Source organism: Halichoeres trimaculatus, unplaced genomic scaffold (genome assembly GCF_033239565.1).
Source record: "Halichoeres trimaculatus isolate MK-OKI-2021-1 unplaced genomic scaffold, fHalTri1.1 fHalTri1_scaffold_15, whole genome shotgun sequence".
Taxonomy (NCBI): domain Eukaryota; kingdom Metazoa; phylum Chordata; class Actinopteri; order Labriformes; family Labridae; genus Halichoeres; species Halichoeres trimaculatus.
This window is the reverse complement of record NW_027437193.1, coordinates 253,497-281,458: the sequence shown is the minus strand read 5'-3', so window position 1 is coordinate 281,458 and position 27,962 is coordinate 253,497. Positions and strand designations below refer to the sequence as shown.

Below are 27,962 nucleotides of genomic sequence, written 5' to 3'. Positions count from 1 at the left end.
ATAGGGACGATAAGTTGTGGTTACATGTCACTGCTGTCTGTCTCACATGAACTTTAGATTTCTGTTCTGGCAGCTCGAGGAGCGTCTGCACCAAAAAAAACGAGTTAACAGAAACCCAACGAGGAGTTTTGTTTTTGGACAAGTTCATGTTCCTGCAGAGTGGGAGATGGCGTCCTCTTTACAACCTGAGAGGAGCAGCTGTCGGGCAGGATGAGGCAGGTTTTATTCAGGTCTGACAGATCGACGCCCTCCAGGCTGTACCCTCTCTGTGGGCTCCCCTGATTGGCTGATCCCAGTTTATTTCATCCAATCAGAGGGCAGCAGGTGATTGGTTTGCTGTTGGAGGCAGCCACACCTGCAGTGTTAAAAGGTGTGTGTGTGTGTGTGTGTGTGTGTGTGTGTGTGTGTGTGTGTGTGTGTGTATGTGTGTGTGTGTGTGTGTGTGTGTGTGTGTGTGTGTGTGTGTGTGTGTGTGTGTGTGTGTGTGTGTTGACTCAGCCTGTTGGTGGTTTGTCTTTATTTGAACTGGAGGGCGTGATGATGTCAGGTAGGACTCACCTGTGCGGCGCTCAGCGAGCAGCTGATCCAGGAGGCCTCAGGTTGGAAGAGTACCCACACTCCCCTGGTGTTTGGCTCCGCCCTATGCTCAGGTGCAGGTGAGCAGTGTCTCTGCAGGTCGGCGTCTCTGCAGGTCGGCGTCTCTGCAGGTCGGCGTCTCGGCAGCGTTGGCGTCTCTGCAGGTCGGCGTCTCTGCAGCGTTGGCGTCTCTGCAGCGTTGGCGTCTTGGCAGCGTTGGCGTCTCGGCAGGTCGGCGTCTCGGCAGCGTTGGCGTCTCTGCAGGTCGGCGTCTCGGCAGCGTCGGCGTCTCGGCAGCGTCGGCGTCTCGGCAGCGTCGGCGTCTCGGCAGCGTCGGCGTCTCGGCAGCGTTGGCGTCTCGGCAGCGTTGGCGTCTCTGCAGCGTTGGCGTCTGAAAACGAACTCTTGAAGACAAACGATGTTTGAACACCAAGCGTCACGGCAGCTGCAGCTTCGGCCGCTCAGCGCTGGCTCCTGCTCCATGCTGTAATAAAGTGGCAGAGACAGACGGACTTCCAGAATATTCCAGTCAGAGTGACGGCCGCACCCGTTAACCTGGACTATGAGCCAGGCCTCAGACTCCTGGAGCTTTGTTCCCGCTCTCTTCCTGCGAGCCCCGTCCGTCTGCGTTTCTCATCACGCCATCAAAAGGAACGGGCCAATCACAGCACACGGGGCCCTGCTGCTTTATTTAACCCTGATCTGTACCAGTCACTCTGTGTGTCAGAGCCCCCCCCCTGACTCCCGGCGTGTTGAGGCTGAAACCCGACCCCGTGGAGCAGGAGGAGCTCAGAGGAATTCAAACAGTTTGCAGATTTGTCTCTGAACGCTCGCCTGGTCGTTCTGCAGAACAACTGTGTTAAACACGCTGCTGCGTCCTGCTGAGTCTGCAGCTCTGTGAGCTCAGAAGCTACTCCAGGTCATCTTGGCAAGCGACCAATCAGAGCCTGGAGAATTCCAGAGCCGCGTTTCTGCCGCTGTCTAACCCAAATAACGACGTCTGAGGAAAGAAAAACTTTCATAAAACTCCACCTCCTGTTTCTGACTCTGGGCCCTGCAGCGAGAGGAGCTGACAGCAAAACCTAAAACAAAGAAACGCTCAGTTTAACCTTCACGCCAACGACAGCTTTAGGAAGAGTCAGGAAATACTCTGAACTAGTGACTCGTGAAAGGACCAAAAAAAGGGACAGGGACCAGAACCAGGACTGGATGGATGAGGTCTTCCAGCCTCTGTCAGCATCACATAAAAACAGACGTGACTGTTCGTCACAGCGCAACTTCCTCCCAACGCACAGACACTGAATTCTCCCAACGTTAAACATGTTCATGTGGCATCAGGACAAAATCTTTGTAACATCATGATTTTATCCTCAGCTCAGAGCTTTTTCAGCAACATGACGAAATGTTTATGACATAACGGCTAAACTTTAGAGACTTTACAGCTTTGAACTCATGAAGTAACATATTTCATTTCTTTACTTTCCTCTGTGGGACTTCACCATCCACACTCACATCTCCCTGACTGCATCAAAAACTGTTTGGTTTCAAACTCACCATGCAGACAGGAAACCAGACCAAGACATTTGTTTTGGAAATGTTGGACACTGTGAAGTGAAACAACCATTAACGTCTCTGTCTGCATGTTTTTAAAACATGTTGCTGGTGTCAAATCTAAAACGAGCCGACATCGTTCACGTTCATCAGTTGGTCGATGACTTTTCATTATTCTCAGGTTCTTTTATCATCTCAAAATCTCATGGTCTCAGCGTCTCAGCATCTCAGCGTCTCAGCGTCTCAGCATCTCAGCGTCTCAGCGTCTCAGCGTCTCAGCGTCTCAGAATCTCGGCATCTCAGCTCTTTGGAGCTGGCGGTATAAAGTTTTACCTGTGTTTTGCTACCTGTTTCTCTACCTGTGTTTCTTCACCTGTGTTTTCTCTACCTGTGTTTCTCTACCTGTGTTTTCTCTACCTGTGTTTTTTCTACCTTTGTTTCTTCACCTGTGTTTCTCTACCTGTGTTTCTCTACCTGTGTTTCTCTACCTGTGGTTCTCTACCTGTGTTTCTCTACCTGTGTTTCTCTACCTGTTTTTCTCTACCTGTGGTTCTCTACCTGTGTTTCTCTACCTGTTTTCTCTACCTGTTTCCTCTACCTGTGTTTCTCTACCTGTTTTTCTCTACCTGTGGTTCTCTACCTGTGTTTCTCTACCTGTGTTTCATGTGCTGATGCAGCTCTGACCCCTCCCCCCTGTGACCTTAGCGTGACGTCATGTCAGAGCTCATTAACTGGATCTTTAAACCTGTCACTCTTCCTGTCTGGGACCGGTCCGGCCTGCGTGGCCCCGGCTCAGACTCCCGGTTTGTCTCTGGAGCGGGTCGGAGCCTTTGCGCGGCGGCTCCAGAGCTGGTTTCTCAGCTGTAAATCTGAAACGCTGTCCTGACACTAATCCCTGGGCGTCCTGCTGGGCCGGGGTTCCCCGCTGATGAAACGGTCAATTAAGGGGCCGATTACACGACGATGGTTTCAGGGTGAAACGCATAAGTTTCAGCCTCATGTTTACACGGAAACAGCGTTTCAGCCGACCTCAAACGCAGACTTTTGAAAACGGCCAGAGTGGGATTTTTCCGTTGCCGTGTAAACGGTTAGCTGGCGTCACGCTCTGCCTCGCGTCATACAGGACAACAGTCCCGTGGAGTCAGAGTTAGACAGTTGGCTTCTCTCCCTGAAGGTTTCAGGAGCAGAGCACCTGTCAGGACCAACATGTCTGAAGGCTGGAGGCGTGTGTCAGAGCGCTGCGGCTTGTCTCTGATCCAGGCTCATAAAGTTCCCAGAGTCTGGATCTGGCTGCAGGAACCAGCAGGAACAGGATCAGGACTCACACGTGAAGTGTGGCGTCCAGCCTCAGGTCTTCCTCAGACTCTGTGAGCACGTTACGAGCTGTAAGGAGCAGCTGGGTCTGCACTGGGAGCTAAGACTCCTCAGTCCTGATCAGATCTGGGAGCCAGGAGGGAGGAGGGAGGAGCGAGGAGGGAGGAGGGAGGAGCGAGGAGGGAGGAGGGAGGAGGGAGGAGGGAGGAGGGAGGAGGGAGGAGGGAGGTGGGTTATCTGATCCTGGACTCTGTGTTGACTGCAGCTTCCTGGAAATCCCCGTCAACACACACACACACACACACACACACACACACACACACACACACACACACACACACACACACACACACACACACACACACACACACACACACACAAACACACAAACACAACAGGAGCCCAGGCCAAACATCCATTTCCAGCCATTAGCTCCTTCTCATGCCATCCTGTTTCTGTCAGCGAGGAGGACGCCTCCTCCTCCTCAGGCCTCCTCCTCCTCAGGACGCCTCCTCCTCAGGACGCCTCCTCCTCAGGCCTCCTCCTCCTCAGTATGCCTCCTCCTCAGTATGCCTCCTCCTCAGGCCTCCTCCTCATGCCTCCTCCTCCTCAGGCCTCCTCCTCCTCAGTATGCCTCCTCCTCAGGCCTCCTCCTCCTCCTCAGTATGCCTCCTCCTCAGGCCTCCTCCTCCTCCTCCTCAGGCCTCCTCCTCAGGCCTCCTCCTCCTCAGGCCTCCTCCTCCTCCTCCTCAGGCCTCCTCCTCAGGCCTCCTCCTCCTCAGGCCTCCTCCTCAGGCCTCCTCCTCCTCAGTATGCGTCCTCCTCCTCAGTATGCCTCCTCCTCAGGCCTCCTCCTCCTCAGGCCTCCTCCTCCTCCTCAGGCCTCCTCCTCCTCAGACGTCCTCCTCCTCAGGCCTCCTCAGGCCGCTCAGAGCACCCTGGGTACCGCAGGCTGTTTCTCCTGCAGCTGTTAGCAGAATGAAAAGTCTCCTCGTCGTCAGATTTAATGAGATGATCGATCGTTACCAGCAGCTCGGAGCCACACGGCAGCTACAGCAACTCTGCTCTGCAGACGCCACCGGTTCATCAGCCACGGCGCCACGGAGACGCAGGTTCAACACCGTGCTTCAAACCAGCGCCAAACCAGCGGGAGGAAGGGCCATGGGCGTTTAGTGGAGAGAGCCAGCGCTGCTAACGACAACAACATGAACTAACGCTTTTAAAATCTTATACCCCTCATAAACCAGACAGGTAATCACCTGACCTGTGAAGAAAGAAAACAGAGTGATTGCACTACCCTACCTGAACAGTAGGGGGCAGTAACACCACAGCTCAGGCCTTCTAGCAAAGATAGTTTGAGTCGTCTCGATGAGGAGTGTCTCTGATCATCCGTCGTCCAATCAGAGACGTTTCAAGAACTTTTTAGTTTCTGGATCCAGAGCGTTGCTCTGATGTTCGTGGCCGTTGTTAAACTCTGATTTCATCGTCATTCAGCTTCTTTACTTCCTTCCTTTTCCTTAACTCCTTGTTTCCTTTCCTTCACCTTGGATGGATGAATTATCTGTTTGTCGGGCTCAGCTTTGAGTCAGTGTGGGATGATTTCTCAGCCGAAGTTTGCTTCCATCACAAGCTGAAAGTAAATGTGTGACTTTCATGAAGCCAAGTGTTTAGTCTGTCCCTGGAGGTCATGTCCCGGTTGTTTAGCCCGTCAGACTCTGGACTCTGTGAGGAGCTGATATCATCCCACCTCTTCTTTGAAGAGTCCTCCCAGAGGACGCAGCCACATTAAAGAGAGGAATAGAGAGTCTGAAGCACTCTTTGGGGTCCAGCCTATGAGACAGACCCTGTTCAGTCCAAACATGGCCTGCACCACTTAACCCAGATCCTCAGCAGCCAGGCCAGCAGAGCCGTGAGACGGTCCTGGGACTTCAGGGACTTGACACTTTTCCAAAAGAGCTTTAAAACATGAGGGAAAGCTCTGAGGTCTGAGGCGGTCCCAGGATGGAGTTTGTCTCACAGTGGACTGAGCGAGCTGACGGAGACAGAGTCGAGGTTATCTCTACGGTTTGGAGAGTCAGACCGCTTCCAAGAGCTCCCACACCTAAAGATCAGGGCTGGTTTCCTGAACCTGATCCGTCTCAGACAGAATTCAAAAACTGGTGGTGAAAAGAGGAAATGTGGGTCAACATGGGCTGCAGAGGATAAGAGGACAATTTCATTTTGATTAAACGTTATGAATCGTTGCCCTGAATTCTCTAAAACAGGAACAATGACGAGAATCACCAACACAAGAAAACAGTTTTTCATTCTGTGAAACTTTGAGCTCTCTTTGGATTCTTTTGAGCTCTGTTTTAAGCTCCGTGGGCTCTATTCAGGCTCTCTTTGGGCTCTCTTTGGGCTCTCTTTGAGCTCTCTTTGGGTTCTTTTGAGCTCTGTTTTAAGCTCCGTGGGCTCTATTCAGGCTCCCTTTGGGTTCTCTTTGGGCTCTCTTTGAGCTCTCTTTGGGTTCTTTTGAGCTCTTTTTTAAGCTCCGTGGGCTCTATTCAGGCTCTCTTTGGGTTCTCTTTGAGCTCTCTTTGGGCTCTCTTTGGGTTCTCTTTGGGTTCTCTTTGAGCTCTCTTTGGGCTCTATTCAGGCTCTCTTTGGGTTTTCTTTGAATGCGACTGTAACAGTCTGAATGGGACTTTAACAGTCTGAATGGGACTGTAACAGTCTGAATGGGGCTTTTACAGTCTGAATGTGACTGTAACAGTCTGAATGGGACTGTAACAGTCTGAATGGGACTGTAACAGTCTGAATGGGACTGTAACAGTCTGAATGGGTCTGTAACAGTCTGAATGCGGCAGTAACAGTCTGAATGCGGCAGTAACAGTCTGAATGCGGCAGTAACAGTCTGAATGCGGCTGTAACAGTCTGAATGCGGCTCTAACAGTCTGAATGGGACTGTAACAGTCTGAATGTGACTGTAACAGTCTGATTGCGGCTGTAACAGTCTGAATGTGACTGTAACAGTTTAATTGCGGCTGTAACAGTCTGAATGTGACTGTAACAGTCTAATTGCGGCTGTAACAGTGTAATTGTGGCTGTAACAGTCTGATTGCGGCTGTAACAGTCTGAATGTGACTGTAACAGTCTGAATTTGGCTGTAACAGTCTGATTGCGGCTGTAACAGTCTGAATGCAGCTGTTACAGTCTGAATTCGGCTGTAACAGTCTGAATTTGGCTGTAATAGTCTGAATGCGGCTGTAACAGTCTGAATTTGGCTGTAACAGTCTGAATGCGGCTGTAACAGTCTGAATGCGGCTGTAGGATGTAACTCTGATCTCCAGCTCTGATAAGTCAGGTCACGGTGTCCTCTGACTCTGCAGCAGCTCTGTGTTTTGGGGTAAATCTGTCTCTTCTCCGTCCAGTGAAGCGTCTGTTGTTTGTCCAGGAAGAAACGCAGAAAGAAAGAAAGAAAGAGGAAGACAGTATTTATGTTCAGCCTGTTTCCTAAACTACAAGTCTGCAAAGCCAACACCGCGCCGAGCCAGGCGAGCACAGCTGGGTGACACATGGCGGCTCGGGCCTCAGCTGCCAGCGCGCTCATTACTCTCCATGTATGTGTCCTGGAAAACACGTTACTGTACAGCACTCACATTTCTACCAGTCTTACTCTCACTCTCCTTTATACAAACAAGGACTGAACACACACACACACACACACACACACACACACACACACACACACACACACACACACACACACACACACACACACACACACACACACACACACACACACACACACACACACACACACTTGCAGGGGAAGAAAGTAGGTCAGGTGGGCTCTGGTGGAGGGAGTGTGGTCATTCCTCTCAGTCTAAGTGCTCTTTAGTGGTCCAAACCGGTCTGAGCCCACTTAGTTCAGAGTCAGTTCATCATTGATCCCAGCTCCTTCTTCTTCTTCTTCTTCTTCTGCTTCTTCTTCTTCTTCTTCTTCTTCTTCTCTTTCTTCTTCTTCTTTTTCTTCTTCTTCTTCTTCTTCTTCTTCTTCTTCTCCTTCTTCTTCTTCTTCTTCTTCTTCTTCTTCTTCTTCTCCTTCTTCTTCTTCTTCTTCTTCTTCTTCTTCTCCTTCTTCTTCTTCTTCTTCTTCTTCTTCTTCTTCTTCTCTTTCTTCTTCTTCTTTTTCTTCTTCTTCTTCTTCTTCTTCTTCTTCTTCTTCTTCTTCTTCTTCTTCTTCTTCTTCTCTTTCTTCTTCTTCTTTTTCTTCTTCTCCCCGTTTGATTTGTTTGCATCAGACGCTGCAGACGCCTCAGTGTGGAGAGGAATGAGTCAGTAACAGGATATTTATTTGACTGGTGTGTAGTTTTAAATCTGGAGAGTGTAAAGGAGAAGTGGATCATCTGTGAGAGTTTGTGACGGGACAAACAGTCAGAGAGAAAAAGCTCCAAGTTTGAACCGCTGCCCCCCCCCAAACAAAAAGTCCCTGACCAAAAATAGCAAACAAACCCCGCTGGCGTTTTCTGTGGATGCTGCATGTTTGCCTCAGTGAGGAGAAAACAAGGAAGCTGCCCAGCAAGCACGAGTGAGATTACAGCCTGCGCTTGTGGGATCCACCGTGGCTTTGTTGTTGGAGCCAGAAAGAGCTTAAAAAGCACAAACCAGACGCGTTTTCATTTTTCACTTTCTGCCCGGCAGCGTGAGCGACTGCGTTTGTGCAGCTGATCCCACACACTCAGCTCATCAGGTGGGTTTCAGAGAAGTCAGTCCCGTCTTTCCCCCTCGACTGGTGTTTGAGCCTGGTGCAGATCGAGCGCTCTCTGGATGAAAACACACGATCTGAAAGGCAGGAAGGGGGTCCACAAAGACACGAGTCCTGACAGGAAGAGTTTCTGCCCTTCAAAGAGTTTTGATTCAAAGAGTTTTGATTCAAAGAGTTTCTCTCTGCAGCGTCTGCCTTTCATGGCAGGATGAGTCTGTTTATGTTGGAGCTGGGCTTGAAGTGTTTTCCTCTGCCCTTTGTCGTCTCGTGTGTCCTTCCTGAGCCGTCGTCAGTAGCAGGGCCAGGTGCCGGCACCAGAGTGTGAATAATAAGACGGCGTACACACAGTAACCTGAAGCTACACCTGAACGTTCGTCAGTCCTGATTAAACATTAAAACATGAAGGTTTCCTGGTGATGTGATGCTAAGCTAAGCAGAAACTGGAGCGATCACATCTCAAACTCTTGTTCCAGCTTAGTCCTGCTCTTTGTTCCTGCTCTTTGTTCCTGCTCTGAGGCCTGAATGAGAGGCTGAGCCGGAACAATGGTCTCATTATCAAACCAGAGTGTCATCAGCGTACGCAGTGATTCATGATGAGCTCGTCCAATCCTCCATGAGACCCAGGGACTGATCCCCCTGCATTCAGGACCTGGTCTCTAAAACCCTGCTCCCACCAACGGATCAGTTCAACAACAGGCTCAGTCCAGTCCGGTTCAGTTCTGTTCAGTTCAGTTCAGTCCAGTTCAGTCCAACCCAGTTCAGTTCAGTCCAGTTCAGTCCAGTTCAGTCCAGTTCAGTTCAGTTCAGTTCAGTCCAGTCCAGTTCAGTTCAGTTCAGTCCAGTTCAGTTCAGTTCAGTCCAGTTCAGTTCAGTCCAGTTCAGTTCATCATTCTGTGGTGTATTCTCTGACCTAAACCAGGACAGGTCCCAAATCACCGACCCGTACCGTCCCACTTTCTGGTTCCCTTCTGTTTTGGGGACCAGACCAAACCGATCTGACCTCAGAAGGTGGAGCTGGAAACTCTGCAGTCTGTGATTGGAGGAACTCACTCAGAGACTCAGTCTGTAAAAAGCACCAACGCTCAGAGCGCTTCAGCTAACAGAGAAACAGCTGAGGGCTGTCGTCGAGCGTTCATTAAGGCTGACAGCAATGTTTGAAGTTGGTTTGTTGATGAAATGTCTGCTTGTGTTTTCACGCCGTGTCCACGCCGTATGCACACCGTGTCCACGCCGTGTCCACGCCGTGTGCCCACCGTGTGCCCACCGTGTCCAGGCCATGTGCACGCCACGTGTCACGCACGTGTCCACTCAGGGAAACACAAACAGCCACAGACATAGACAGACATAGGTGTTGGGAGCTCCTGCTGTTGATCTGTGAGGATGTTTCGGTGAATGAAGACGTCAAAGAGATTTCAGCCCACTCAGGTTTAAAATGTGTATTTTTATAAAAACTCCTTTCTCCATCGTGGTCAACCCCACGCCGTCCTGTGAAACTGCTTCAGTGATATTTGTTGATCTGTAGCTGCTCTCTGTGCGTTCTGGGCTCTGAACCCTGTGATCCTGGTCTGAGTCAGGACAAGAAATGAACTTAGAGGAGATCTGACCCGCGTCAGAGTCTCAGGATCCACCAAAGAAAGAAAAGCTCTCCTCTGCTCAGACTCACGTGTCCTCAGGGATCTCTGTCACAGCTCAGACTCTGCAGCGCGGCGTAACGGGGCAGCCTGCCGCGCCCTGCTGAGTCAGCCAGGTGTCCCAGCAAATCCCCCAGATTCATCGGAGACGCTGACACGTTCAGACACACACCAGGCCGGGGGCGAGCTGGAGCATGACGGAGCGACTGGATTTAAAGAGGAGGATACCAGCTGAGACCAGCACAGGTCAAATCAGACCTGGTTGGGCCTGGTTGGGCCTGGTTGGACCTGGTTGGGCCTGGTTGGGCCTGGTTGGGACTGGTTGGGACTGGTTGGACCTGGTTGGACCTGGTTGGGCCTGGTTGGACCTGGTTGGACCTGGTTGGGCCTGGTTGGACCTGGTTGGGCCTGGTTAGGCCTGGTTGGACCTGGTTGGGCCTGGTTGGGCCTGGTTGGGCCTGGTTGGACCTGGTTGGACCTGGTTGGGCCTGGTTGGGCCTGGTTGGACCTGGTTGGGCCTGGTTGGGCCTGGTTGGACCTGGTTGGACCTGGTTGGGCCTGGTTGGGCCTGGTTGGACGTGGAAACCTGACAGGTTGGCAGATTCCCCCGTGGCGTGGGGCGTTTGTCGTTACCACAGCTCCGTGTTCCCAGTCCTCCTCCCGCTCTCTCTCTCTGTCATCTCGTGGAGCAGGGTGCTGCTGTGTTTGCTCCGGCGGTTTGAATCTGGTCCAAACAAAAAGAGTTCCTGAGTCAGCTGCAGACTCTGGTGGATCCACCCTCCAGCTGCTCTGCAGATCCAGGCCGACATGCCTTTTAATTATCCAGGAGCAGCTGAGGATCATCTGAACTCAGAGGACGGTGATAGCGTGGGAAAGACGTGTCTGACGGGTTTAACCGCTCGCTGTGGATCCAGGGAGACTTGTATCACCTGGGGGACGTCTCGGTGTGGCCGCTCGCTGTGGATCCAGGGTGACTTGTATCACCTGGGGGACGTCTCGGTGTCGCCGCTCGCTCCTGGTGACCGGATCACAGGACCCTGGGCTGAGCAGCTGCTTCCTGTGAATCCTCCAGTCCACGCTCTGCTCCCGCCCACGGTGTGCTGAGTGATGTGACCTTTGACCCCTCCTGACGATCATTTGGTGAATAATTTAAACACACCAGGTGTTACACTGGGCGAGTCCGTGTTCGCCCATTTAAAGGCACAGTGACACGTATTTATTCTTCGTATCAAAGAGATTATCTGCCAGGCTGACGGCTGTCACTGACTTTACATTTCAGTCATCCAGTTCTCACCAAACCCTCACACACCATCACATCTGTCTGTTTACATCAGTTAGTATCTGTGTCTAGGTACCCGTTAGCAGCTACACACCTGACGCCTTCAGCTCCTGTTTCAGTGAACCCCTTGTTCAGGTATGATCCAGGTTCAGCAGTAGCAGCTAGTTTCAGGTACCCTGGATGGATACCTGCTTCAGGTAACAGCTGTAGGAAGATTCTGGGTTCACTTCATTTTAAACACCCAGCTGCTTTGGTACCCAGGTTTCCTGTCTCTGGGTACCCTGACCCTGGTTCAGGTACCGTTAGATGCTCCTTTCAGTTTGATCAAAACCTGTTTCACTTTTTACAGCCACCTTCGAGCTCACAGGTACCCTGTGCAGTTCTTTGTAGGAATACCTCGCTGTTTGTTTGGAGGTACCTCTTAGATGCTGTTTCCTGATTGTCTGTAATATAACTGAGAGTTTGAAGGAGACTTTTGCTTTGTCTAAGGTTTTCCTCTGGTGGATTTTAAAAAACACATCCTACAGCTAGTTTCACACTGCACATGTTGTTTAGAGGTACCCATACACGTTGTTCATTCTTCTGAGGCCATTTCGTGAAATGTTTGACAGGATAATTAGCCTGCCTGTTTTGTCTGGTCTTGAAGTGGTGAAGGTTAAACCCCAGCTGCCCGTAGAGACGGATCAGGGAACCATGGGACGATGCCTCCTTTCAAAGCCTGCTGTGAAAGGCATCCTGGAGCTGGCTTTGAGACGGTTTGGGGTACCCTCACTGTGGGTTTAAGGCTGTTCAGTCATGTCTGTTTGAAGCTGCAGGTGTAGAGACTTTTACAGTGAGAGTCTGGACCTTTCTGGACCTTTCAGCATCATTAGAGCGGGCGGCCCAGCTTCAGTGCTCGGGTCCCTTTGGACGACATGTTCAGCCGCTCTGGGACCACAGGCTGAGTTTAACCACAGGGTTGTTGGTGTTCAAAGCTGTGTCGGTGTTTCGTGACTTCTCCTCTAGAAACACTCAGATTTTTGCAGCGTCATTTGAAGAATCCAGTCAGCGACTTTTCAAAGCGTCTGAAGCTGATAAAACCCGCCGTGTGTGTTTGATAGCGGCTGCTTTACGTGTTCACGTGAAAACAATTAGCCTCCGATTATCCACAACACAGTGTGTGTGTGTGTGTGTGTGTGTGTGTGTGTGTGTGTGTGTGTGTGTGTGTGTGTGTGTGTGTGTGTGTGTGTGTGTGTGTGTGTGTGTGTGTTTGCAGAGTGGGTGTGTGTAGAGTGGGTGTGTGTGTCCTCGGCTGCTTGTGTTTCTGTCCGTTGGAGAGTTTTTCACCAGGATGGATCCAAATATCTCCGTCACGTTTAGACGTTTAGACGTTTAGACGCCAAAGAACAACCCGGCCCCGCCACAGGAGCCGTGCAGACCTGTTTTCCTGCCCATGGAGGCTCTGAGAAACCAGGACTGAACCAGGACTACAGAGAGCTGCAGTTTGATGAACCTCTCTCTGGATCCAGAAGAAATGTCTGAATTTTCAGGGGGAGGCTTTCATCGACCGGATGCGGCTGCAGAATTCCTGCTCCACACATGGTTTCATTTAAGTCCTGGAGCTAACAGCCGTGTTTCACATTCAGAGTTTGGCTCTTTGTGGGCCGCGCTCTCAGGCCGCGTGGGGGTGATCGGGCCGGGAGGGGCTCTGCTGTTGTTGTGCTGCCACATCAGACGGAGGGCGATGGCTGCTGGGGCGTCTGTCGCTTTAAAGAGCCGTCAGTTCCTCTGTCCTGGTCTACGTTTCATTCAGCCGCGTTTTCCCCCAGGCTGAGATTCTGTGTTCATTCAGAGGCCGGAGAGCTCTGATTGGACGACACCAAGAGTCGCCACAAACAAGTGTTTAATTTCAGCATCAGCGCCAACTCTGTGGCCTTTAACTTCAGGAAGCACTGAAGCATCACTGACATTTGTCTGACGTTTGTCAGTCGTTTGTCTGACATTTGTCTGACGTTTGTCCGATGTTTGTCTGACGTTTGTCTGACATTTGTCTGACATTTGTCTGACGTTTGTCTGACGTTTGTCTGACGTTTGTCTGATGTTTGTCTGACGTTTGTCTGACGTTTGTCTGACGTTTGTCTGACGTTTGTCTGACGTTTGTCTGATGTTTTTCTGACGTTTGTCTGATGTTTGTCTGACGTTTGTCTGACGTTTGTCTGACATTTGTTTGACGTTTGTCTGACGTTTGTCTGATGTTTGTCTGACGTTTGTCTGACGTTTGTCTGACGTTTGTTTGATGTTTGTCTGACGTTTGTCTGATGTTTGTCTGACGTTTGTCTGACGTTTGTTTGATGTTTGTCTGACGTTTGTCTGACGTTTGTCTGACGTTTGTCTGACGTTTGTTTGATGTTTGTCTGACGTTTGTCTGATGTTTGTCTGACGTTTGTTTGATGTTTGTCTGACGTTTGTCTGATGTTTGTCCGATGTTTTTCTGACGTTTGTCTGACGTTTGTCTGACGTTTGTCTGACGTTTGTTTGACGTTTGTTTGATGTTTGTCTGACGTTTGTCTGATGTTTGTCCGATGTTTGTCTGACGTTTGTCTGACGTTTGTCTGACGTTTGTCTGACGTTTGTCTGACGTTTGTCTGACGTTTGTCTGACTTTGTCTGACGTTTGTCTGACGTTTGTCTGACGTTTGTCTGACGTTTGTCTGACTTTGTCTGACGTTTGTCTGACGTTTGTCTGACGTTTGTCTGACGTTTGTCTGACGTCCTCCACTCTCAGTTTTGGTTAAAGTCTGGAAAAACCTCCTTAAAAAACGAGGCGCGGTGGAGTTAAGGCTCCAGCTGAAGCTCGTCTCAGTGAGGCAGGAGAAAACCTGGCTCTGCTCCCTGAGCTGGGCGGGTCAGTGGAGGGTAACGTCTGATTGAGGGTTTGAAGGCCTGGAAACTCAATGAAGGAGGTGAAGCAGCAGTTATAATGATGATCATGTGACTGTGCTCAGTTACTGTCAGACTCCACCCTGCAACAGCCCCAAGGTCTACGTCAGGTTCCCAGAGACCACCAGGTTTACACAGAGCCAGACTCCACCCTGCAACAGCCCCACCAGGTTTACCCAGGGCCAGACTCCACCCTGCAACAGCCCCACCAGGTTTACCCAGGGCCAGACTCCACCCTGCAACAGCCCCACCAGGTTTACCCAGGGCCAGACTCCACCCTGCAACAGCCCCACCAGGTTTACCCAGGGCCAGACTCCACCCTGCAACAGCCCCACCAGGTTTACCCAGGGCCAGACTCCACCCTGCAACAGCCCCACCAGGTTTACCCAGAGCCAGACTCCACCCTGCAACAGCACCAACGCTCCATAAAGAGCTGCACCGTCAGTGAATGACGGCTCAGACGGTTCAGACCCTGTTTCCTGACTGGGTCTGAGGACAGAGACTAAGTGAGTTAAGGAAGAATTCATGGAGATCTCGTGATAAGAGCAGAAACAAGAAGCTTCAAAAACCAGACGGACTGAGAAACTGAGAAACTGAGAAACTGAAAAACTGATAAACTGAAAAACTGAGAAACTGATAAACTGATAAACTGAGAAACTGAGAAACTGAGAAACTGATAAACTGAGAAACTGAGAAACTAATAAACTAATAAACTGATAAACTGATAAACTGGTGTGAGGGAACGTCTCATTCAGACACGTTTACCACGAACAGATAAACGGAGGGTGATGGGTTTATACTCAGGCTTGATGTGAGGATGAATGGGACTAAAACTGAAGTCAGAGAGGAGCCAAAGAATGTGGAAGACTAAGGTCAGGGTTAGGGTACCTGGACTAACCTTAGACCAGGTGTCCCACCGTCAGCTGGAGACCCTGAATGATCCCAGGAAAGACCCTTTGTGTCAGCCTCAGGGAGAAAAGAAGCAGCACTTCCTTAAATCAGCTCTTTTAAGGTGGACTGAGGTTCAGGAGAGGGGACTCAGGCCCACTGTGTGTGTGTGTGTGTGTGTGTGTGTGTGTGTGTGTGTGTGTGTGTGTGTGTGTGTGTGTGTGTGTGTGTGTGTGTGTGTGTGTGTGCCTCATTTTATGGACCTCCAGTCTTTCAGGTTTAGACCCTGATCCTGAGTCTCTCTGGATCTGACCCTGATCCTGAGTCTCTCTGGGTCAGACCCTGATCCTGAGTCTCTCTGGATCAGACCCTGATCCTCGGTCGGTCAGGTTGTGTGGCAGACCGTATCAGGTCTTTGTTTGGTTTGGCTCTGCAGATAAGCTCAGGACAGCTGATTGGACGGTTTAACCATTAACCTTAAACAGGAAGTGGTTTTTATGAGGGAGGTTAAAGTGAGTAACCGTCTCTTTCTGTTTGAATCGTCTGGCTCACGTCCAGCGCTGATCCAGGACTCTCCCTGATCCAGGACGCTCCCTGATCCAGGACGCTCCCTGATCCAGGACGCTCCCTGATCCAGGACGCTCCCTGATCCAGAGCCAATCAGATTGAGCGGCTGGAGCGATTCACATTTAAATCAGTGGACACACAGTGGGAGCAAAGGATTGTGGGAGCTGATAAGTCTCGCTGTTGACTGTTGGGAAGTTCTGGGAAAGCCTATTAAACACACACACACACACACACACACACACACACTCACACACACACACACACACACTCACACACACACACACACACACAAACACACACACACACACACACACACACACACACACACACACTCACACACACACACACACACTCACACACACACACACACACACAAACACACACACACACACACACACACACACACACACATACACACAAACACACACACACACACACACACACACACACACACACACACACACACACACACACACACTCTTTCAGGAGTTCTGGGTCTGGTGGTTCCTTGGTGCTGTCATAAATCCAGTCCTGAGCCTCGTGGTGATCAGATGCTGTTCAGACTCATGCAGCCTGCTGCTGCTGCTGCTGATGTGCTGCTTTGCTGCTGGAGGCGAGGTCAAAGGTCAGCAGTGACAACACAGTGTTCACACAACGGGCTGAAGCTGCTGGGAGGGTTGGACTCAAACAGCGTGCAGACTGTCTGATGTAGAGCGTCTGATAAAGAGCGTCTGATGCAGAGCGTCTGATGCAGAGCGTCTGATGTAGAGTGTCTGATGCAGAGCGTCTGATGCAGAGCGTCTGATGCAGAGCGTCTGATGTAGAGCGTCTGATGTAGAGTGTCTGATGAAGAGCGTCTGATGTAGAGTGTCTGATGTAGAGCGTCTGATGTAGAGCGTCTGAGTCAAATTGTCTGATGCAGAGTGTCTGATGCAGAGTGTCTGATGAAGAGCGTCTGATGTAGAGCGTCTGATGCAGAGCGTCTGATGTAGAGCGTCTGATGCAGAGCGTCTGATGCAGAGCGTCTGATGCAGAGCATCTGATGCAGAGCGTCTGATGTAGAGTGTCTGATGCAGAGCGTCTGATGCAGAGCGTCTGATGCAGAGCATCTGATGTAGAGTGTCTGATGTAGAGCGTCTGATGCAGAGCGTCTGATGTAGAGCGTCTGATGCAGAGCCTCTGATGCAGAGTGTCTGATGCAGAGCGTCTGATGTAGAGCGTCTGATGCGTGTCTGCAGCCGAGTGCTGCAGCAGAGGCAGAGGCAGCAAACAGCAGCAGTTGTTTGGGAGCAGCAGCTCATAAATCCTCTGCGCTGTGTGCAGTCACAGTCCAGCGTTGTCCTCCACAGAGAGGCTGGCTGTGGTGGAGCACAGGACGGCGTTTGTTAGCAGAGAGGAAGTGGAATCTCCCTCAGAGACAGCTGCTCATTCCCCACCCTGGTGGCGTACGAACACTCTGAGCAGCACAGATCCTCATCCTGCCGGACCCCCGCCCTCCTCCCTCGCCCTCCTCCCCTGCCCTCCTCCCCCGCCCTCCTCCCACGTCCCGCTGGGGGAGCAGCCACACATGTCGAGGTCAGGGAGGGAAAACACGCAGGGCAGGGTCGCTGCCCCGGTTCCTCTCCTGGAGATCAGTGAGGGGTCCCTCAGTGAGGGGTCTGCTGGTGATTCTGGGTCTGGCTTGGAGGATCAGGGTCAAGGCCAGGAGCTGGTTCCTCTCTGGACAGCCCGGGCGTGTGGCTGACGCGACGACCAGAGGCTGATGGGAAAGACTCAGACGCTTGGAGACGACACAAACTTAAAGTCAACCTCAGGAGGCTGCAGCGTCAGAGTCAGCCAAGAGGAGAAAAAACCTGCAGACTCCACGTTTGATGAATAAATTTCTCTCCCAGAACCAATGAAGCAGACTTTCCTTGGTGTAAAGAGTCTTTGAGGGGTCAGGATTCAGGATGGGGTCTTTGTCTTCAGCGTCAGTCTGAGGGATGGAGGTTTATGAGCAGCTGGATTACGTTGGTACGTGGGTTTTAGCTGCTAAGTTTCAAAGAAAGGATCACTGAAGGAGCGAAGTGAAGGCAGGCTGCTCTCTTTGAAGAGTCCGAGAGGACGACAGGAAAAACCAGAGTCTGTCTAACCAGGACTCTGAAGTCCTGCGTGTGCCAAAGTGCCCGCTTGGAGCCAGAACAGGAGCTGAGGACTTTACTTCCAGACGTCTCGACGGTGAAATACGTGGGAAAAATGCCGGACTTTCCCTTTAATGGTCAGACCTGTTTGTTAAAGTCCGCCTGGGACTCTGACTGAGATAGTCCACTCAGGTTTGACCCCTCAGAGGTCTGACTGGCGCCACATGTGGGCCCTGGTCCTGGGCCCACATGCCACGCCTCCTCTCTGTGCGCGTCACAACGTCCTCCTTCGTCTGCTTCCTGTGCGGCCTCACAGAGCCAGACGGCGGCGGCTGTGTCCGAGCCGTCCTGGAGGTTTCTGTGCGTCTGTTCATGAATGAACCTCTGAATCAAACTTTATTTGTTTCCTGTAGATGACAAACTGTGAAAACACAAAGAAGTGATGACCAGAAAAACAATTATTATTTAACTTTCAGTTTACATGAGCCAAAAGAAGCAGGAAGTATCAGCTCACCTGGTGGCCAGGTAGGCTCCACCCATCCTCAGTTTAACTCTTCAGACATGATCGATGCGAGCGATTGGTCGGAGCGCCACGTTTATCAAGACTTTTCAGCCTCATCCGCTTCAAAACGAAACAATCTACGTCATCAAACACTGGACAGTTTGAACAAGAGCTCTCCACAAACTTTTGTCCAGCAGCGCTGTGACATCATGGCGTTAAAGTGGAGGAGCGAGCTCATGGAGTCAGAGCAGTGAAACAGTCAGTCGCTTACTTTCTGACTGTTTTACTCTAAAAACACGTCCACACGTTTGGACGGCCTCTGCTGGCTGGATCTGGATCTGGATCTGGATCTGGTTTTTCACATCATCACAGCAGAGTGTTTCCTCTGTGGGTCGCTGTGATGTCTGGATGAGTTTCCTCTGAGCGTCAGATTTATCTCTCCCAGGATCCTCTGAGTGTCTGCTTTGCTCTTCAGAGCGGACAGACGGGACGATACACGCTCCCCCCGATCCACTGATCCACTGATCCACTGCTGACACTGCAGACCTGAGCTTTACCCTGTCTGACTGTGTGTGTGTGTGTGTGTGTGTGTTTGTGTGTGTGTGTGTGTGTGTGTGTCCCGCTCCACGACGACACTGTCAAAGCGAGGGCTCTGGGTCAGAGGTCGTTTGTGTGTCTGGTTCAGAGAGGGGGAGGGGCTTCCCTCAAAAAGTGCAGCGTTTGTTTTTCTCATTAGCATTAGCATTAGCATTAGCATTAGCATTAGCATGTAAAGGCTAATGCTCTGATCCCAGTCAGAAACGATGTCTGTCCACTGTCCCCTGGTTAACGCTGGCACAAACCTTCAGAAACGCCACAACTCGCACTGCTGAAGTCTCTGTGTTCACGTGGATCTGCTGTGTTGGTGTCACAGCCAGACCCAGACCCAGACCCAGACCCAGACCCAGACCTGGTCCTGAGTCCTGAGTCCTGACTCCCTCTCACTCTCAGCAGAGCGGGAAGCTCCATCTGTCAGCTGGAGGAAACCATCAGAGGCAGGAAACTCGGGGTCAGCAGGTAGATCCCTGTTTCCTGCTCCTCTGGGTCACTGAAAAACCAATAAACCTGCAGCTTTACGGACTCCTGGGAGGCCGGGTCAGGGTCCTGAAACCAGACTCTGCTCCCCTCTGCTCCCCACTGCTCCCTCTGCTCCTCTCTGCTCCTCTCTGCTCCTCTCTGCTCCCCACTGCTCCCTCTGCTTCCCTCTGCTCCCCACTGCTCCCTCTGCTCCCCTCTGCTCCCTCTGCTCCTCTCTGCTCCTCTCTGCTCCCTCTGCTCCCTCTCTGCTCCTCTCTGCTCCCCTCTACTCCCTCTGCTCCCCTCTGCTCCTCACTGCTCCCTCTGCTCCCTCTGCTCCCCTCTGCTCCCTCTGCTCCCTCTCTGCTTCTCTCTGCTCCCTCTGCTCCCTCTGCTCCTCTCTGCTCCTCTCTGCTCCCTCTGCTCCCTCTCTGCTCCTCTCTGCTCCCCTCTACTCCCTCTGCTCCCCTCTGCTCCTCACTGCTCCCTCTGCTCCCTCTGCTCCCCACTGCTCCCTCTGCTTCCCTCTGCTCCCCACTGCTCCCTCTGCTCCCCTCTGCTCCCTCTGCTCCTCTCTGCTCCTCTCTGCTCCCTCTGCTCCCTCTCTGCTCCTCTCTGCTCCCCTCTACTCCCTCTGCTCCCCTCTGCTCCCTCTACTCCCCACTGCTCCCTCTGCTCCTCTCTGCTCCCCCTGCTCCCTCTCTGCTCCTCTCTGCTCCCCTCTACTCCCTCTGCTCCCCTCTGCTCCTCACTGCTCCCTCTGCTCCCTCTGCTCCCCTCTGCTCCCTCTGCTCCCTCTCTGCTTCTCTCTGCTCCCTCTGCTCCCTCTGCTCCCCTCTGCTCCCTCTGCTCCCTCTCTGCTTCTCTCTGCTCCCTCTGCTCCCTCTGCTCCCCTCTGGTCCCCTCTGCTCCTCACTGCTCCCTCTGCTCCCCACTGCTCCCCTCTGCTCCCTCTGCTCCCTCTCTGCTCCCCTCTGCTCCCTCTGCTCCCTCTCTGCTCCCCTCTGCTCCCTCTGCTCCTCTCTGCTCCCCTCTGCTCCCTCTGCACCTCTCTGCTCCCTCTGCTCCCCTCTGCTCCCTCTGCTCCTCTCTGCTCCCCTCTGCTCCTCTCTGCTCCCCTCTGCTCCCCTCTGCTCCCCTCTGCTCCTCTCTGCTCCCCTCTGCTCCCTCTGCTCCTCTCTGCTCCCCTCTGCTCCCCTCTGCTCCCCTCTGCTCCTCTCTGCTCCCTCTGCTCCCCTCTGCTCCCCTCTGCTCCTCTCTGCTCCCTCTGCTCCTCTCTGCTCCCCTCTGCCCCCTCTGCTCCCTCTGCTCCCCTTTGCTCCCTCTGCACCTCTCTGCTCCCTCTGCTCCCCTCTGCTCCCTCTGCTCCTCTCTGCTCCCCTCTGCTCCTCTCTGCTCCCCTCTGCTCCCTCTGCTCCCCTCTGCTCCCCTCTGCTCCCCTCTGCTCCTCTCTGCTCCCCTCTGCTCCCTCTGCTCCTCTCTGCTCCCTCTGCTCCTCTCTGCTCCTCTCTGCTCCCCTCTGCTCCCCTCTGCTCCTCTCTGCTCCCCTCTGCTCCCTCTGCTCCCCTCTGCTCCCTCTGCTCCTCTCTGCTCCTCTCTGCTCCCCTCTGCTCCCCTCTGCTCCTCTCTGCTCCCCTCTGCTCCCTCTGCTCCTCTCTGCTCCCTCTGCTCCCCTCTGCTCCCCTCTGCTCCTCTCTGCTCCCCTCTGCTCCCTCTGCTCCTCTCTGCTCCCTCTGCTCCTCTCTGCTCCTCTCTGCTCCTCTCTGCTCCCCTCTGCTCCTCTCTGCTCCCCTCTGCTCCCTCTGCTCCCCTCTGCTCCTGCTGGTCAGAAAGCTGCTGGAGCAGCAAACTCAGGGAGACTTGTTCATACGCCAACGATGCTACGATACGCAGACGAGCTGGAGGTCAGTGAAGCTTCACTCTGGGTGACTTTAACCTCCTCTTCCTCTTCCTCTCTCCTTCAGGGTGACCGTGTGTGGCTACGGGAGGAGGAGCAGTACCTCCCCAGCACTGTGTCCTCCTGCTCTGGAGGAGTCATCGTCTTCGCTACGGACTATGGACAGGTAAGACCACCTGGAGTCTGTTCAAGGAGACTCATTTTCACCTTTTGATCAATGTGGGACACGCAGGGAGTGAGGACAATCAATCAATCAATCAATCAATCAATCAATCAATCAATCAATCAATCAATCAATCAATCAATCAATCAATCAATCAATCAATCAATCAATCAATCAGTCAATCAATCAATCAATCAATCAATCTTTACAGGTCTAGATCCGTAAATGTTAATAAAATGTTATTATCAGAAACCAACATGAAGACCAGATCAGGAGTCTGATCTGATCTTAACCCACCATGAGGACAGAGCTCTGCAGCATTTAGCAAGTTACAATGGAGAGGAACAACTTCCCTTTAACAGGCAGAAACCTCGGACAGAACCAGACTCATGTGAGACAGACATCTGAGGAGACTGATGGGGTTAGAGAGACAGATAGAGGAGAGAGAGTCTACTCTTAAAGGTTGAGACCGTGTCTGCTCCCCGGACCTCAACCGGTAAGTTATTCCAAAGAAGAGGAGCCTGATAACTAAAGGCTCCACCTCCCAGACTACTTTTAGAGACCCTAGGTACAACGAGCAGACCTGCATGTTGAGAACTCAAAGACCTAGACGGATAATACGGAACGATTAAGTCTTTAAGATATGATGGCCCGATGCCATTAAGCTCTTTGTAAGTCAGAAGAAGAATTTTAAACTCTATCCTAGATTTTATAGGTAACCAGTGTAGAGACGCTAACAGAGGAGAGATGTGCTCTCTCCTCCCAGTCCAAGTCAGTACCCGAGCGGCAGCATTCTGAACCAGCTGAAGAGTCCTAATAGACTTATTAGGACAGCCGGATCAAAGAGAGCTACAGTAGTCCAGCCTAGAAGAAACCAAAGCATGGACCAGTTTCTCAGCATCACTCCGAGACACCAGCAGAGGGCAGTAAGACGACCACAAAGGCTGCTCAGGGAAAATGAGTCCAAGACAGGAGACAGACAGCCGTGTAGCTCTGCAGCTAGCCTGTTAGCCTGTTAGCCTGTTAGCCTGTTAGCCTGTTAGCCTGTTAGCCTGTAAGCTTTATTTCACTGTAGATGGGTTTGTTGACTCTTAAAGGAGACAGAGCCGTCTGAAGCTGATCCAAGCCGTTTCTAAAAACCCAAACAGCGTGGAGCAGAAACAGCGGACTGCTGGTGAAGCAGGTGAAGCTCTGCAGAGTCCAGTCCGATCACTTCAGACCAGCTCAGGGTGCAGTAAATCTCCCTCAGCCTGTACAGCTCTGCACCACCTCTTTGTGAAAACACAGGATGGAGACGAGGTGAGGGATGTTTGGGACAGGGTCTCCCAGGGTCTTATGAGTTTACCAAACAGGCTCGTTCTGAAAGTGGACACTGGTCCGTTTGTGCTGCCTCAGAGACCGGATCAACCCCCAACGTTTCCTCGAACTCATCAGAGACTCTCCTTCTGGAGCCGTTCAGCTCCACAGACAGGCTGTGGCTCCGCCCTGACTCCAAACACAGAGCAACCAGCACCCTGTCAGGTCCTCCAGACCAGGTCCTCCAGACCAGGTCCTCCAGACCAGGTCCTCCAGACCAGCTCCTCCAGACCAGGTCCTCCAGACCAGCTCCTCCAGACCAGCTCCTCCAGACCAGCTTCTCCAAACCAGCTCCTCCAGACCAGCTCCTCCAGACCAGCTTCTCCAGACCAGGTCTAAACCAGCTCCTCCAAACCAGCTCCTCCAAACCAGGTCTAAACCAGCTCCTCCAAACCAGCTCCTCTAAACCAGCTCCTCCAAACCAGCTCCTCCAAACCAGCTCCTTTAAACCAGGTCTAAACCAGGTCCTCCAAACCAGCTCCTCCAGACCAGGTCCAGCTCCACAGGATCCCAGAATGAAAGCATCGCGGCGTTTTAACACTCTGCTGCTGTTCAGGGAGGGAGAGCACACTTTAACCTGACTGTTCTCCCAGTTTGGCCCAAAAAGTCACCAAACCATCCTCTAAGTGACCTGTTTGGGCGGATTAGTCTCCGCCTCCGTCCTGTGCTGACGGCTCCAACAAAGCCGACCTGCATGAGGCGCTGAGAGCGCCAGAAGAGGGCGTGTAAATGAGCGCTGAGGGGTTTAGGGTCATGTCGAGCCAGCGTATTGTCCTGGAGATTTAGAGTCAGATTAAAACATTCTTATCTCCTGCTTTTACCAACTCAGAGCTTCTGTTAAATCCCCCTCACCCAGGCCACGCCCCTCTGCTCAGGGCGCCGCTGGACCACGCTCAGGTTCATCCAACCAGGGTGTGTGTGTGTGTGTGTGTGTGTGTGTGTGTGTGTGTGTAGACATAAAGTAAACTATCCAGATATCACAGCACTGATCCAGGAAGTAAGAAGTGATGCTGTGGTTTGGTGTTTGGTGACCATGAGACGTGAGCAGGTCTGATAGTTTCTACAGTTTCTACAGTTTTTACAGTTTTTAAAGTTTTTACAGTTTCTACAGTTTCTACAGTTTCTACAGTTTCTACAGTTTCTACAGTTTTTACAGTTTTTACAGTTTCTACAGTTTCTACAGTTTTTACAGTTTTTACAGTTTCTACAGTTTCTACAGTTTCTACAGTTTTTACAGTTTCTACAGTTTCTACAGTTTCTACAGTTTCCACAGTTTCTACAGTTTCTACAGTTTTTACAGTTTCTACAGTTTCTACAGTTTTTACAGTTTTTACAGTTTCTACAGTTTCTACAGTTTCTACAGTTTTTACAGTTTCTACAGTTTCTACAGTTTCTACAGTTTCCACAGTTTTTACAGTTTCTACAGTTTCTACAGTTTTTACAGTTTCTACAGTTTCTACAGTTTCTACAGTTTCTACAGTTTTTACAGTTTCTACAGTTTCTACAGTTTCTACAGTTTCTACAGTTTCTACAGTTTTTACAGTTTCTACAGTTTCTACAGTTTTTACAGTTTCTACAGTTTCTACAGTTTCTACAGTTTCTACAGTTTTTACAGTTTGTACAGTTTAATACAGTTTCTAGAGTTTCTACAGTTTCTACAGTTTTTACAGTTTGTACAGTTTAATACAGTTTCCACAGTTTCTACAGTTTTTACAGTTTCTACAGTTTTTACAGTTTCTACAGTTTCTACAGTTTCTACAGTTTTTACAGTTTCTACAGTTTCTACAGTTTCTACAGTTTTTACAGTTTTTAAGTTTTTACAGTTTCTACAGTTTCTACAGTTTTTACAGTTTTTACAGTTTTTAAAGTTTTACAGTTTCTACAGTTTCTACAGTTTTTACAGTTTCTACAGTTTCTACAGTTTTTACAGTTTGTACAGTTTAATACAGTTTGGTTTAGCAGACGCTTTCAGACCATGTTATTTAATCATGACACAGCCCTGGTACAGTATTATCCATGATAGGATGTGAGGAGATACTTCTGTCAGATACTGATACTTGACCAGATACGTGAGTGATAATAAACATTAATACAGGAAACTGTGTTGGTGTAAAACTATCACTAAACTTCACAATGAAACGTCGTTGGATAGATGATAATACAGTATCATCAGGGACCAAAGCCACGCTGTGACCTCATCATGAAACCTAAAGAATGAGCCAGTGATGATAGAAACAGCAGGGATGAATGGATGAATGGATGAATGGATGAATGGATGAATGGATGAATGGATGATCCCATCAAGGTGCTTCAGCCATGATGAAATTATCACGTACATCAGCAGGAATATTACTTCACGTCATCATAGGATGTCATCTCATGTCCGGGGGTTTTGATTGGCCGGCGTTAACGTGAATTGGTTTAATGATCCACTTAAATAAAGATAAGAAACTGAATCCAGGCCGATCAGGGTCCAGAGTCTGCTGATCCCAGGGTTCAGCAGTGACCCCCCTCCTCCCCTGCAGAGATGCTGTCTAATGGCTTTGTTTCACAGAGATTTACCCCAGTTAGCATCTGTCGCTAGGCTTAGCGCCTGGGCCCCACGGCTTTGTCAGCACAGCGTGGACCCTCTTCACATTCACAAAGACAACTGGACCAGTTAGAGACCTAATTAGGACAAAGCCAGAGGACAGACCGGCCCTCTGTGGAGGCCTGAAGGGGAGATACTGTAACCATTAAAACCGTGGACATGACAAAAAGAGAGACAGAGAGCGCCCCCTGTCCTGGCCCCCTGTCCGGGCCCCCTGTCCGGGCCCCCTGAGGTCTGTGAGTCTGCACAGAGCCCACAGAGCCTGGTCTGGGGGTCCTGGTCCATGGGGAGGTTTGTCACATTCAGGTGTTTGGAAGGGGGCTGATCTGAAACCGGCCTTGGCCTCAGAAGTCAGACACCCAGAGGAAGGCTGTGCAGCAGCTCCCGGGTCGGGTTAGGGTTAGGGTTGTGCTGTCCTTCCAAAGTGACACGACGCAGCGTTTCATCATGTGACTCTGTGCTGCCCCTCCTCTGCTGGATGACGGTTCTGTGTGGTTTACTGTAACCCTGTATCAGAACCAGGACCATCACGTGAAATGTGTTTTTAAGAAGTGTTGGCTTAGAAACGCTCTGAAAACACTCCTGTGAGGTGTGTTTACAGCACCTAACTGTCATTTCCTGGTCTGAGAGCACGTGTGGCTCTGTTGACTGAAAACTGTTTACATTAGACCGGTCCAACCAGTTAGTTCTTGGTCTGTGTTTACCTCAGAGAGTTCAGACGGTTCAGTCTTTACAGCAGGTGTTGCTATTGGTTGGTGTGACGCGCCCACTGGCCTCTATCTAACCACGAGAGATGTTTCTGGAACAGACGGCCAACCAGAGAGCTGAACATTTGTTTTCTGTGTCCGGTAACCTCAGGTCTTCTCCTCAGGCTCCTTCATTTCTCTGGCCCAAACAGTGGTGGTGGCCTGAAGCCACTGCCTTGCTCATGAACCGGTCAGAAGGCGCAGGTTGTTACTGCGTTGACGCTTCCCTGCTGAAAGCCACGGTCACGTTTCTTCTGCCTGTGAGGCGTTTCAGTGACGTCCAGTTTCCCCCGAAGCGCCGCTGCTGCAGGGGTGTGTGAAATTAGGCCTGACGGGACACAGTGAGGGGTTTGGACGTGTGTGTGTGTGTGTGTGTGTGTGTGTGTGTGTGTGTGTGTGTGTGTGTGTGTGTGTGTGTGTGTGTGTGTGTGTGTGTGTGTGTGTGTGTCGGGGTCAGATGTGACTGACTCTTCAGACAGAGGCTGTTTTTTTCTGGCGACCAGCTCTCTCTGTGGCTCTGTGGTTGTGCTCGTTTGAGCTCAGTGTTCGAGGCTCCGTATCTGATCTGGTCATTGATGATGAATCCATGAAAGTCCTCAACATCAAAACATCTTTTTGTGTCTTCAGCATATTTAGCCTTTTCCTGAAACCTGTGGACAAATCAGAAATATCAGATCAAATCTGAAATGCCGACTCCATCTAATGTTTTTTTCAACCAAGCAAGAGGCAAAGGTGGGAAGTTAACTGGCCACTGCTAACGATACTTTGACCTTGTAAATTGCAAAACGAGTTTAAGTCTTCTTGGAAAAGTCCCTCTTCTAGATATCTGCCTGATCCTGATCCCGATCCCGATCCTTATCCTGATCCTGATCCCGATCCTGATCCTGATCCTGATCCTGATCCCGATCCCGATCCTGATCCTGATCCTGATCCAGACTTAACGATCAGATTGACTCTCTAATTAACTATGAGTAACTATGATTGTATGAATATTATAACCCAGTGTATGATTTGAGAATAAAATGTTTTATATATTACTGAGCATCAGCCTGTCTAATAAATTTAAAACACTTTTTTAAGCCCAGATAAAAAGACAGAGCTGACTGTAAACTGTGCCATTAGATAAAGCTAAACTATGTTTGTGTTAAATTGATAATTAATCTATGGAGGTTTTAATTTGTGGTATGTTTTTATGTACTTACCAGTCTGGGCTGGGCCGCAAAAATGTCTGAGACTTAAAAGTGGGCCCTGAGTTGGAAAAGGTTGGGAACCACTGGGCTAGAGGCTAAAACCCCTTAAAGGCTAAGAAACACAAGCTAATGGCTAGAACACGGGCTAAAGGATAAAACACAAGCTAAAACACAAGCTGAAGGCTAAAACAAGAGCCGAAGACTGATACACGAGCTAAAGATCGAAAATACAAGCTAAATGCTACAACAGGAGCTAAAGGCTAAACCCAGGTTAATGTGTTTGTGCTAATGTAGCCTCCAACCCACAGTCAGCAGTTATTCTGCTGTGGTCTGTTCAAACTTGAGAGTCTATCAATAAAATGAAGAGCCAGGTTACGTTAGCTCTGCTTGGTGAGGTTGGAGTTGGTAGATGAGCTCTGGTAGGTACCAGGGTACCAGGGTACCAGGGGATCAGGGGATCAGGGGATCAGGAGATCAGAAGATCAGGGGATCAGGGGATCAGGGTATCAGGGTATCAGGAGATCAGGAGATCAGGGGATCAGGGTATCAGGGTACCAGGGTATCAGGGTACCAGGGTACCAGGGTACCAGGGTACCACCGTCTGCACTCTTTGAGTCTCTTATCTCAGGTTCTGACTCTGTTGTAGAACAAGCACTTCCCACTGAGTGAAGTCTGGGAAAGCAGCTCATCTTTGTCCTCGGACACAGATGATAAGCAGCCGTCTGCCTCTGACGCGTTTCCAGCCCAGGGTCGTGTTTACCTGATGTCTGCCATATGTCACCTGTGAGAAGACGGGCTGAAACAGGAGCTGGGAGGAGCAGAGGAGGAGGGTTTCCTTTCAGCTCACAGGATCTTATTAATGTTGCATGAA

At 50.8% G+C, this 27,962-nt stretch overlaps 1 protein-coding gene across 1 annotated transcript in view; it reads left to right on the top strand.

Annotated features, from left to right (window-relative positions):
• LOC141803998 (unconventional myosin-X-like) overlaps positions 1 to 27,962 on the top strand; it is a 106,465-nt gene that overhangs the window by 5,111 nt on the left and 73,392 nt on the right. Inside the window, 1 exon segment of the mRNA XM_074688174.1 lies at positions 21,114 to 21,212. Within this exon segment, the coding sequence (XP_074544275.1) occupies positions 21,114 to 21,212 (99 nt within the window).